At 39.0% G+C, this 13,721-nt stretch overlaps 1 protein-coding gene across 3 annotated transcripts in view; it reads right to left on the bottom strand.

The window, feature by feature from the left end:
- The window catches only part of MXI1 (MAX interactor 1, dimerization protein), a 78,942-nt gene that overhangs the window by 49,004 nt on the left and 16,217 nt on the right, over positions 1–13,721 (bottom strand). For 2 of the 3 annotated variants that reach the window (XM_003133181.6, XM_021073199.1), the window contains exon 2: positions 10,748–10,880. In XM_003133181.6, coding sequence (XP_003133229.5) covers positions 10,748–10,880 — 133 coding nt within the window. Of the gene's footprint in view, positions 1–10,747; positions 10,881–12,376; positions 12,747–13,721 lie in introns of those variants that run through there. The other variant, XM_021073198.1, reaches the window with a different exon arrangement.

Raw genomic sequence — 13,721 nt, 5'->3', positions numbered from 1 at the left:
GGATACTGGTTGTGTTTAAGACCACTGAGCCACAAGGGGAACTCCCAATTCTTTTAAAGTAATTTCTACATATCTAAAAATGTTTACATTTTATACAAATAAATAATTTTGTTTTTTAGACAGTGTGGATTAAATACAGTATTTGATAAATTCCATTAACATATTAGACTTTGAGCTTTTGATGATCCCTCAATAAACAATGATTCTATACAAAAATGATATTCAAATACTTCTTTTTGACTTACAGTGCTCTTTCCAGGAATGTAATCTGCCTTCCAAAGGACAACTGACTGGGTAACACAATAAAATGATAAAATTAACTACAACAAACCTTTAGAGCCAGGCCTAAAAATCTAAATTTTAAATTGTAACTTATATACATTTACTGTTACCAACAAAGACTATAGAAACCAATCCTAACAGACTAAGTATTAATGACAATATATTATCCGGGGGTTTTTGTGGTGACTGAGGATCACTTTTGTTCTGTTATTCATACAAAAGACATATACTATCACACAGGACCATGGTGATCAAAATTAAAAACCTGAAAATTTACATTTCTTCTAATACTAAGGCAAATTCACCACATTTTACCCTCTGGTCTCTTTTATTACATGAAAGAAAAAGTTCTTTATAGTTCCTCAAAGAAAATCCTAAATTGCTCATCTAATTAATCAAAATAAAAGTAAAGGAAAATCTGTTGCTTTACCAAAATATATGACTGACTAAAGACTAAAATTATGTTCCTCTATAATTTAAAAATGCCCATTCCAAATAGCTTCAAAGCTCTCATCATATGGCCTCCACAAATGTTGTTTACATAGTGTTCTCAAAAGACTATTAAAAATATTTGCCATGATAAACAAAGACAAGGACATAAATACCACATGGAAACCCTTTAATCCAATGTCATAAAACTAAAAGGAAAATCCATAACACTTTCTCCTAAAATGAATGCAGCAATATTAATAACAAAATTTTCTACTAAACCAAATATTTTCTCTTTTAAGAAATTATTACTTAGATAAAACATAAGGAATTTCACTCTAAAACCAAGCTATGGAATCCCTATATCTCTTTGAATGCATGTTAAAATTAATCAATGAAAAAGTATATATTGCGAATCTATAGCATTTCTACAATAACCTATTATAATCTCTTTTTCTACAAATTTAAGTAATTTACTCTCTGTACCATCATCTGACTTAATAAAAAGGACCCTGTCTATAACATCTTACTGACTTATTATTTTTACTATACATACTATCTTTCCAATAAAGTTTCCATAAACTTCTCTATGGTACGGAAGCATGTATAACAACAGTTTTATGTGACAATATAAGTTCGACAAATTTGGTTACTAATTACATTAAGAGAGTGGTTTCAATAGTGAAAAACGAAGAAAACTGCAAAGGGTGAAAAAAGAGTTCTGGTAGAAAGACGTTAAAACAGCAGGTACAGACCACACCTTTCAGGCATTTGGCATAGCAAAAAAAGGAGAACACGAAAACACATAAATTTCAGGGTACAGTCACTGAGTTTTAGTTTTTAGGTAAATTATTACTAAGAATTATTTGCTGATCCCAAAGAAACAAATCCCACAGATTTCTCTTACATAGCTGTACCTATAAAAGTTACTTTGCCCGCTAGTCCAGATTCTTTATCAAAAGAATAGAGAAGGAGCTCCTGCCGTGGTGCAACAGAAATGAATTCGACTAGGAACCATGAGGTTTAGGGTTCAATCCCTGGCCTTGCTCAGTGGGTTAAGGATCTGGCGTTGCCCTTAACTATGGTGTAGGTTGCAGACGCCGCTCAGACCTGGCACTGTTGTGGCTATAGTGTAGGCCAGCAACTGTAGCTTCCTAGCCTGGGAGCATCCATATGCCACAGGTGTGGCCCTAAAAAAGACAAAAAAACCCCCCAAAAAAACAAAAATTAAATAAAAAAAAAGAATATAGAAACCAATTCCACTTCACAGAATTGTTCTGAAATTCAAATGAAATAACAATATATTTTAAAGAGCTTCGTATAAATTTAGTATATCAAATGAATATTATTATTACTGATGATAGATTCTACCCTTTGATCCAACAATTCTAATTCTTCATCTTAAGGATGTAGGTGGACAAATACACAAAAGTGTCTGTACAAAAGTGTTCATAGTAGACCTGTTTGGAATGAAAAAATAATCTAACATTAACTCAAATGTTAGATGTGATTGGCTTGACAAATTATGGCATGCACATGAAGCAGAATATCATGCTGTAATTAAAAAGATTTAACAGATATGTATGAACTTGAAACAATGTTCAGGATAAGTGAAAGCAAGACTGCAAAAGGTTCAAGCTGAAATGCCTTCTTTCACCTTTCAAACTTGATCAGGTCCTCCATTATGGCCCTCACAAGATCCTCTATTTTTTCTCTTTTAAACTCATCACAGTTTGAAATAATGTATTTGTATGTTTATTTGATAACATCTGTTAGATGATAATGAAGATATTGTATTTGTATGTACACACATGTGCATGCACAGAAGAGAAAAAAAAAGTCTGCTAGTATTTTAAAATGTCAGAAGCTGAAATGAAAGTAAAAACAATCGAACAAGAAAAAATATGCATGCATAAATTACATTAGCACTACTGAACAGAAATGAAATCTAGGTTAAGTATTTCGCCAAACTACACTACAAAACCTCTTTGATTAGATTACTGTCTTCACTCAAGAAATGACAAAGAATCATGCTATATCCAAAAGGAGGCAGTGCTGGTTCATCTGTAAGGAGAAATCTACAAGAGAAAGCTTTCTTCAGGTCAACTGTCCTGCCTGGTTAGAATTATGCATATATTGCTTAAAGTCCACTTGATATTAGACTCAACCACCACTTATAGCTATAAGGCTTAGGCAAATTATTTAACTATCTCTAGGCCACATGTGCTTCAACTATAAAATGTGTATCTTACCATTATAAAGCAGAGAACTATACTAGATGAAATCCTGAATTTCCCTTCTATGATTTGTGATCTATATCGTAGTATCACATCAATGTTCTGGCAAAAGGCCTCTCATCAAGTAGGAACAGAAGCAGTTTTCCTACTAACTTACAAGGAATGATCATGCAAGTCTCCTTCAAAAGATACTTCTGTAGGGGAATATACTCTTAAGAAATCCAGCCAACAGCAAACTTATGCTTCAATGAAGCATTTAATGGAAAGTCTGAGTTTGCGGAGGTATACTAATAATTCCTGAGAATTTTTCATTCAAACTCAGTTTTAGTAGAAGACAGAATATCACTGAATATATCATATCATATCCCTAACATCTGGAAAATACTGAAGAACAACACTAATATCATTAAGAATTTAACTGCTACTAATTTCCACTTTTGTCCTGAAACTTCGGGAGTTTTCTATTGGACTGAGACCCAGAAACTAGTTCTTTAATAATGGAAGTTTGAAAAATATAAACTAATAAGAAATTTCACAAAAATAAAAATAAGTCTTCATTCTGTGAACAAACCAGTATATGTTTAAGAATAAAAATAGAAGATATATTGGAGTTCCCGTCATGGCGCAGCAGAAACAAATCCGACTAGGAACCATGAGGTTGCAGGTTTGATCCCTGGCCTTGCTCAGTGGGTTAAGCATCCAGCATTGCCAAAAGCTATGGTGTAAGTCGCAGACGCAGCTGGGACCTTGTGTTGCTGTGGCTGTGGCGTAGGCTGGCAGCTATAGCTCTGATTCAACCCCTAGCCTGGGAACCTCCATATGCCACAGTATGGCCCTAAAAAGCAAAAAAAATAAAATAAAAATAGAAAAAATAGAAGATATTCCTGAAATTACTTCCACCAGGAAAAAAAAAAAAAAAAACCCTCTATAACTATCCTAGAAAAATAATTCATTCCCCTCCTGCAGAAAAAAAAACCTAAAAATCTACGAAGACAGCCAAAAAGATTATAAAGCTGAAAATATAATACAATCATTCCCTTTAAAATAAGACTAAAACATTTCATTATTCTGTAGTTTAAGAAAAGTTAAACTAAAGCCTTACAAGCAAAAAGAAAATTGTTTTTTTTTTTATAACCTCAATCTTAGCAGATGGTACTGAATATTGCTACTATTGCAAGATTCTTTAGTATCTAAGGATAGTAAAGAGAGGACATTTTTCAACTTAAAATCTAACCATAAATTGGTACAGGTGTACCTTGAGATACCATGAATTTGGTTCCAGACCACTGCAATAAAGTGTTTATCACAATAAAGTGAGTTACACAAAATTTTGGTTTCTCAGTGCACATAAATGTTATGTTTACACTATACTATAGTCTATTAAGTGTACAATAGCATTATGTCTTAAAAAACAATGTACATACCTTAATTCAAAAAACTTTATTGCTAAAAATGCTTACCATTATCTGACAATGCAGGATTGCCACAAACTTTCAATTCGTAAAAAACACATTATCTGTGATGCACAATAAAGTGCAGTTAAAATGAGGTACGCCTTCACGTAATAACTTTCTAGAGCACCTTAAAATAATGCAATTATTATACGTGTGTTACAGGCTCATACCACTATTTCAAGCATTTGACAGAGTTATGGTTCTTTGCACATACAAGTTTTTTTTTGGCTTTTTTGCTTTTTTTTTTTTTTACTCTTCAAGCCTTTTATTTTTTTTAATGTCCAGAAAGATCTGTTCCAACCTTTTAGCTATGTTTCTCCTACTCCTATATTTGATCCTACTTCTCTTTTTCTTTTCCATATGTTTTATTACAGGATACTGAAAATAGTTCCCTGTGCTACATACAATAGAACCTTGTTGTTTATCTATTCTATATATAATAGTTTGCATCTGCTAGTCCCAACCTCCCAGTTCAACCCTCTTCTACTCCCCCTCCCCCTTGGCTACTCCAAGTCTGTTCTCTATGTCTGTGAGTCTGTTTCTATTTCATAGATAAGTTCATTTGTGTCATATTTTAAATCCTTTTTTTTTTTTTTTTTTTTTTTTTTTGCTATTTCTTGGGCCGCTCCTGCGGCATATGGAGGTTCCCAGGCTAGGGGCTGAATCGGAGCTGCAGCCACCGGCCTACACCAGAGCCACAGCAACGCAGGATCCGAGCCGCGTCCGCAACCTACACCACAGCTCACGGCAACGCCGGATCGTTAACTCTTTTTTTTTTTTTTTAATCTTTTTTTTTTTTGTCTTTTTTTTTTTTTCATTTGTGTCATATTTTAGATTCTGAATACGTGATATCATATAGCATTTCTTTCTCACTTACTTCACTTAGTATGATAATCTCTACTTCTATCCATGCAGCTACAAATGGCATTATTCCATTCTTTTTGATGGCTGAGTAGTATTCCATTGTGTGGGGGTGTGGGTGTGGGTGTGTGTATATCCATTCATTTATAATGTACATTAGGTTGTTTCCATGTCTTGGCTATTATAGTGATGCTATGAACACAGGGGTGCGTTATCTCTTTGAATTACAGTTTTATCTGGATATATGCCCAGACTGAGACTGCTGGATCATACACCAACTCTATATTTAATTTTGTGAGTGACCTCAATACTGTTCTTCATAGTGGCTGCAACCAACTTACATTCCCACCAACAGTGCAGGAGGGTTCCCTTTTTTCCACACCCTCTACAGATGTTATTTGTAGGCTTTTTAAATGATAACCATCCTGGGAGTTCCCATCATGGCTCCATGGAAATGAATCTGACTAGCATCCATGAGGACACAGGTCTGATCCTTGGCCTTGCTCAGTGGGTTAAAGATCCAGTGTGGCTGTGAGCTGTGGTGCAGGTCGCAGATGTGGCTCAGATCTGGCATCGCTAGGGCTGTGGTGTAGGCCAACGGATACAATTTCCATTTGACCTCTAGCCTGGGAACTTCCACACATTGCTGGTGCGGCCCTAAAAGACAAAAAACAAAAACCAAAACCAAAATCAAAAAACCAAACAAAAATAAAACAACAAAAAAACAAAAAACAAACAAAAAAATGACAGCCATCCTGACTGGTGTGCATTTCTCTAATAATTAGCGATGTTGAGCATCTTTTCAAGTGCCTGTTGGTCATCTGTATGTCTTCTTTGGAGAAATGTCTATGTAGCTCTTCTGTCCATTTTTTGTTTGGGTTGTTTGTTTTTCTGCTGTTGAGTTGTATGAGCTGTTTGTTTATTTTGGAAATTAAGCCCTTGTTGGTCACATCACTTGCAAACATTTTCCTCCAGTTCGTGGGTTGTCTTTTCATTTCATTTATGACTTCTTTGCTATACAAAAGCTTTTAAGTTTGGTTAGGTCCCATTTGTTTATTTTTGCTTTTATTTCTATTGCTTTGGTAAACTGACCTAAGGAAACATTGGTATTATTTATGTCAGAGAATGTTTTGCCTATGTTCTCTCCTAGGAGTTTTATGGTGTCATGTCTTATATAAGTCTTTAAGCCATTTTGAATTTATCTTTGTGTATGGTGTGAGGGTGTGTTCTAACTTTACTGGCTGATATGCAGCTGTCTAACTTTCCAAACACACTTTCTGAAGAGACTGTCTTTTCCCCATTGTTGCATACACAAGTTTTGCTATCATTTTATTCTCATTACACAAGATGACAAGAATGTTCTTTGAATTGATTGTAGCATTCTACAGTCTACTCTGATATACTGGTTTAAAAGAACTGGCAGTTTGAAGATCTTTATTCTTCAAATACTACATATTGTTTTCCTTCCCAAATATACTATCATCAATATCCTTTAGAATACAAAGTAATCAAGGAGTCTGCAAAAGCAGGAGTTATATATTCTTCCATTATTTCTACTTCCAGAGTCTAATATGATACTCAGCACAAAAGAGAAACTCAGTTCCAATTTAGGATAGTCTATTTGGAGTTTGAAAACCTTCCATCCTTCAAGAAACATCTACTGTGTACAGGGTATTGTGATAGGAAGTAAGGATAAATCTTTAGGCAGAAGAGGGTCAGTCCTTGCCTTCATGGAATTTTTAGTCCAATAAATTGAGACATTAATTTATCAAACAATCAGCTAACTACATTTCTACAAAGTGTGAAAAACACTATAAAAGGAAAGTAGGGATGTCATAAGGTATGGGAATACCTGATCTACTTTGGCAGATGAGAAAAGGCTTCCCTGAAGAAGTTATTATTGACCTGAAGTAAGAATGTTATTAAATAGAGATAACTTGGAAAAAGGGAATAAAAAACCATTCTCAGAAGAGAACAGAGTAGGTGCAAAGACCCTGGGGTAGGAGGAAATATGGTGTACTGAAAGACCTGAAAGACAGCCAGCCAATATATTTCATCAGAATTGTATTTGGAGCAAGAGTGGTTGCAGGGACACTAGTTGGGAGGTGATGACAGTTGTCCAGGTGAGAAGTGATAGTATCCTGAGCCAAGAGGGTAGTAATGTAGGTAAGAGAAAAGATTCAAGAGATATTCAGGAGGAAACTGGTGTTGTACTGAAGCCATGTAGTATTAGCAGAGTTTTAAAGATGACAAATCTTTATGTTTTTCAGCTGTGAAATCAAACAATAAAGAAGCTGAGAATTTCAGGTTTTCTGACACTACTCAATAAGCCAGACAGCAATTGCAGCCAGTTTTCTAACAGCAGTAACATCTAAGCAAGGGTGATTTTAGGAAGTGTGGCAGAAGACCATGACCAAGACTACAATAAAGTCAATCATGAATTTAAAAAATAATTATGCATTATAGATCCCACCTCCCAATTGTCAAAAGGATCCCAAATGCTAAAATTACTGGGATTTTCAATATCACATTATATCACCCATTTTCTCTCCTTTGTACTATGAAAGTAAGAGCCAAGACTTGAGAGAAAGGAGGAATAGGAATTTATAATATTATGAGCCAACATAAATTTATAAAGTAACTTTATAACAGGAATATCATTTTATACCTGAGAACATCAGGGGGGAAAGTCAACCAACATTATATCTTAAAGATTCTACAATGTCAGGGAAATAAATGTCATTTTATGATATACAAGAAATCAATGTTCAAGATGCATCATAGGAACAGCAACTTCCACATAGGTAGCTTTGTTATCAGGAAAATAAGACATATATACTCATCAATTCTCTTTCTTTCCTTGTTTCAGATGACTAATAAATGCAAACTTTACTGTTTTCTTACTTTCTACTTTATGTAATCAGTATAAGAAAATCCTTAATAAATCCATTAACAGGCTTAAAATTAATAAAGAGTCTATAGTGTTCCCTTATAAATAAACTAACAGCACTATCTCCCAAGTACCCCAGTACTGGAATTTGATCCTTGGCCCCCCTACTCCATGAAGCAGAAATCTTAAATGGTGAGGAGAAATCATTTCTTGTGTTCCACTTTAACGTACTATTTCTCATGTAAAGACTCCAGCCTAAACCCCACACATACACGGACCTTGACATAATATATTCTAATATCCTTTTCTTTCTCTCTTTCTTTCTTACTACTTATAATCCCATGAAAAATTACCTTACTTAGTCGTAGGTGGTCCAATGTATACATAATTATTTTCCCTTGCATATTAAGAACAACGTGGCAAATTTGTAGTTTTACAACTTTTCTGATACGCTGTGTTAAAACACACAGCAATGTGGTCCCACAAACAACAGCAGAATCCTAACAGGAACACTAGCATGAAAGAGAACTATCACTCAGTCAAAACCCCAAGGTGAACAAAGTATAAGTCAACAGGTAACAAAGATATTAATGACCTGTAACATAACTGGTAAAAATCTAGAAATACACATCTTATTTACACCTCTATAATCCTTGCGTTGTCAGAAAAAATGTCACATCTGCAATTATGGGGTGGTATACTGAATAACCAATATAGTAACTGATTTCTAAAATTGTTAAATCAGTGTCACAGAACTTTAGAAGAAGGGACCTTGGTTAGCATGTAATTCATCCTCAATTTACTATGAGAACAGTAAAAGTCAGAGAAAAAATGTAATAATATCATACATTTCTAGAAAGTAGGAAACAATCAATAAATATTTCTAGCATGACAGAACCCAGGTTTGGTTTCCTAACTGATACTCTTCTCATATCTCAAAATATATTAAAAAAAAATTTTTTTTAGGGCTGCACCTGTGGCATATGGAAGTTACCAAGCTAAGGGCCAGCCTATTCCACAGCCACAACAACACAGGATCCAAGCAGCATCTGTGACCTACACCACATTTCAAGGCAAACTGGATCCTTAACCCACTGAAAGGGGCTAGGGATCGAACCCACTCCTCACAGATACTAGTTGGGTTTATGACCACTGAGTCACAGCAAAAATTCCTGAATACAGATCTTAACTGCTCATACTTTAACCAGAGAAACCAGGAAGAACAAGAAAATTCATGTGTCTTTTATATGTGTTTTTTAAATGCTCTATATCATACTACATACTTTCATCCCAAAACTGCTATACCACAACAACCCTCTAGACCCACACATAAACATTTAAATACAGCATATTATGCCATAGATAATTATTTTTATAATTTAAAAAACTGTTTAAAATATAGCAAAGAATATATTTTATTTGTCTTAGTGATGTCAGAAATGCAGAGTGGGAAAATTCAAGGTTTTGAGCTCTATTGTCTACAGGAACCTCAGGTTTTCTGCATGGATGAGTAAGAGCCCTTGCTCCTGCTCCCTCCCCAACCTACCACCCCCAGTGACTACCCAACTACCTATCTGGAGTTCTCCAAAGTCTTCAGGCAAACTTATCAACCCAGATAATGCTCTATACCCCTCCAAAATGAAAGCTTATATTCTCTAGACAAAACTTTGGGGGGAAAAGGTCTCATTTAATTACTCTATCAACAGAGAAGGCAAGCATCTGTTGATTGTGATTTTCTTTTAAGGATGGCCTTTTGAAAACTTCATATGAGATCAATCTTCAGAATTTACTGGCCCTCTAGAATAAAAACAGTGACTAGACGGACACTACCAAAAATTTTCAAAACAACAGAAGTTACCTATGTCCGCATACACCCAGACAAGCATTTTCTAGGTATCTACTTTGATCAACAAATAGGGATCTTTTCTTTTCTTTTTTGCTTTAAAAGCTCCCTTATAATTCAATTTTATCATCCTAAAAAAAAAAAAAAAAGACCATGCCCACCAACTTCCTCCTTTACCTAAATATTTTTATTCCTTTAACAAAACCCTTGATTCTCCTTTATCCTGCCTGAGATATTTCTTATTTTTAAAAATTCTTGGATCATCCAAGTTTATAGCTGGCCCAGGATTACTTTTAGCATGTGGCTGCATGCACAGATACATGCTGCCAAGTCTCTAAACTTTCTATCCCTCTTAGTTACAGACATCTCCACTGAATAATCCCAGCAAGAACTTCTTTGCTTATCTTTCCAGCTTCTATTCCTTCCCTTTTACACAAAGTGATGTTAGACTTTATTATTTTAAAAGGGCCCAAAGGGAATGTATATATGTGTATTTCTGGGTCACTTTGTTGTACAGCAGAAACTCCCATAACATTGTAAATCAACTACACTTTAATTTAAAAAAAAATAGAAGAAAAAGAAGAAATAAAAAGGCCAAATCCCCAAGGATAGTGGTAAAGACAGCCATCTGGATGTTCTGTGTGGCTCCAGACTTGGTATTAGAGAACTAAGATCAGTAGGGCCCACACTTCTGCCTGAGTATGCACTCCCTCCCTCCAGCTACCCTTTCTAAACCTTCCCAGCTTGCTACCTGTTGGCAGTGCTGGTGTTGCTGCTCCCACTGCTGTGTTTCTGTGCCCGGCTCAACCTCCGTGGGGGCTTTGAATGCTGCATCCGGGGGCTCGGCATGGAGGGGAACGTTGAGGCATAGCCATGTTCACACTCTAAAGAGAGAACATGAAAAAAAGATATAAGAGAATTATACCCAAATTCATGGATCCTCAGACCTGAAATCCTTGCAGGAACAGGTAGCTGAAAATAAGAGAAAGAAAAGAGGTAAATTCCTCTCTTTCTTGCTGGAAGATAAAATTCCCAGTCCTTGCTGGGACATCAATCCTATGACATTATTTACAGACCCAACCTATACTGGAAGGTGTATTAACACCTCTTCTAAACCAAGTAATTTCTCCCCCTCTCCAAAATCCTTTTCTCAAGAATGTGTGACTCAAGCACCCTCATTTCTGAGACCAGTTATCATTCACCTCAATTATCTCACTTGTCTCCAAATCCCTTTTCCTTTAACCATCCCCATTCTAGAAGATATCTTTCTAAACGCCACATTTTCATGTATTTCAAATAATTCAAACACCTGTTCTTAGAGGGCATTTTCTCTCTTGACACAATTCCCAGGAATCGTACTCTTCATACCCCAATCTCTGTATTGCCCTTAGTCTCCATTCCTAAAGGGATCTCATTACATCACACTTCAAATTCACAGTGGTCTCTTTCCCACCAATGTCTGTCCTCCTCCCTGCTCTTCAGCAAGCATTCCCTTCCTTTGCTCTCAGCCTTGTCTTCTCCACCCCTACCTGCACTGCTCCCACCCCTTTCCATCCATTCTTTCCTCCTCATTTCCTCCCAGGACCTCAGATCACCTCAAACCTCAACACACTCCTTCCCTCTCCTCTAGTCCATTTTCCCTCTGAGCCAGCTCGGGTTTACCCCTTTCAGCCTGACCCCTGTTCTCCACCTCCCCCAGATGACAGGCGCCTCCCTGCACCTCTTCAAGCACATACACATACCCTCACTGCCCCCTCACACACATGCACTAGTGTATAGTCCTCCCCTCACACAGGTGCTGCCTTGTGCACCCCTCCACTCACACGCAGCCGCACACTCATACCCCTCTCACATGCACCCCCTCACACATGCACCTTCTCACACACATCCCTTCACAAGGCACTCCCCTTTCATCCGCTCCGCACAGGCTCCTCACACACGTACCCCTCATGTGCACCCTCTCACACTCACTCTCTCACACATCCCCCCTCACACGCACATCCCCTTCACAAATTCACACCCCCCCTCAACGCACCCCCCTCACGTGCTCCCCCAACACATGCACTTTCTCTCACGCACAGCCCCCCTCACACTCACAACCCCCTCTCACACGCACATCTTCACACAACACCCCCCAACACACTCTGCTCACACACGCACCCTCTCACACACGCATCCCCCTCTCACGCGCACCCTACTCACGAGCATCCTCCTCACACATGCACACACCGCTCACACGCACATCCCCTTCACGCACTCACACTTCTCACAAACGCACCCCCTCCTCACACAAGCACCCCTCACCCGCCACACCGCATGCCCCGCGCGGAGGAGTGCGCGGGTTCAGACGGTGGAGGAGGCGGCGGCGTCCAGCCGTTACCTCGGTCCCGGCGCTCCAAAAACTCGGCCGCCTCCAGCAGGCGCTGCACGTTGATCATCCGCACTCGCTCCATGGGCACCGCGGGTGACGAGCGGGGCCTCTCCACGCTCCCTTCCCCAGCCGACAGGAGGCGCCGCAGGCGGCTAGAGTCTGGCACCGCCCCGGGACATGTGCGGGAGGCGGGCGGGCCAGCCCCGCCACAGCTAGGCGCGCTCTCTGCCGCCCCCCGCCCCACCGCCCCCTCCTCCAGGCCACCCCGCCGCCCGGCCGCCCAGCAGCCCCGCAGCCCGGCTGGCTGCCCGCGCGCGGTTTGTTTACCTCTCCGCCCGAGCACGGGGGAGGGGCGGGAGCACCGCCGCGACCCGCCCCCTCCCGCCCCTTCCTCTGCCCCCTGGGAAATGTAGTCCCGCCCCCGCGCACTGGACGCCGGGAGTCGTAGTACACACGCTTCTCAATGCGCATGCGCCTTGCCAAATCCCGCAGTGGCCGCCGGGAGATGTAGTCCCGCTCGACTTTTCCCCAACCAGGTGGGAAGACTAAGTCCTCACTGGTAAGAACTGAGAGCGCTCTGAGTGTACTCCCGGGGAAGCCCTTTTCTCAAGGACTCCCGATGGGCGCCCAGGAACTGAAGCATTCTTTATCTGAAGTGCCACATTCCAGTTCTCTGCTACTTTCTTTTTTTTTCCTATCTACTCCTTTCTCATGTACCTTCTGTGCCTCAGTTTCCCCATCTGCAGAATGCGCGGCCTGGACACCACACAGAGAAATACTTGAAAAACCAGAAATCCCTGTTCAGAAACAAGGGGTGATCCTATCAAGAGCCAGAGAGGGCTTCCATAAGGCTCTTTTAATACCTCAGTTTTCACAAAGGTAGTGTTTTGGTTTTTTTAATCTTACTTTTTAAAAACTCCTTTCTCCTCCCGCAGCCCCTCGCTCGTGATTTCAGAGGCTGGGAAAACCTCTCTGGTGCTGCAAATGAAGGATATAATTCAATGAGTAAATGATTTGGTGCTGGAGCCACAGAGGGATCGGTTCAAATCCTGACTCTGCTACTTACACCACCTGTCAGGCCTCATCATTCTCCTGTATATGTTTATCCAAACATTGAGGGTTGCCATGTGCCAGGCACTGTACTAGCCATAATGTATACAGTAATGAAAGAAACAGATATAGACCTTGCTCTCGAGGAGTGTATAGTCATTAGGGCTTATTGTGAAAATTAACTGAAATAAATCCAGCACTTAGTACATGGCACTCAATAAATGGAAGCTATCATGACTGCTTCCTCTCCTTCTCCTCCACAGAGAGGAAACGGAAAGCAGAGGCTAAAGAGAGCAGGACCACA

Source organism: Sus scrofa, chromosome 14, assembly GCF_000003025.6.
Source record: "Sus scrofa isolate TJ Tabasco breed Duroc chromosome 14, Sscrofa11.1, whole genome shotgun sequence".
NCBI lineage: Eukaryota > Metazoa > Chordata > Mammalia > Artiodactyla > Suidae > Sus > Sus scrofa.
The sequence above is the reverse complement of the archived record's forward strand: the minus strand, read 5'-3'. Positions and strand labels throughout refer to the sequence as shown.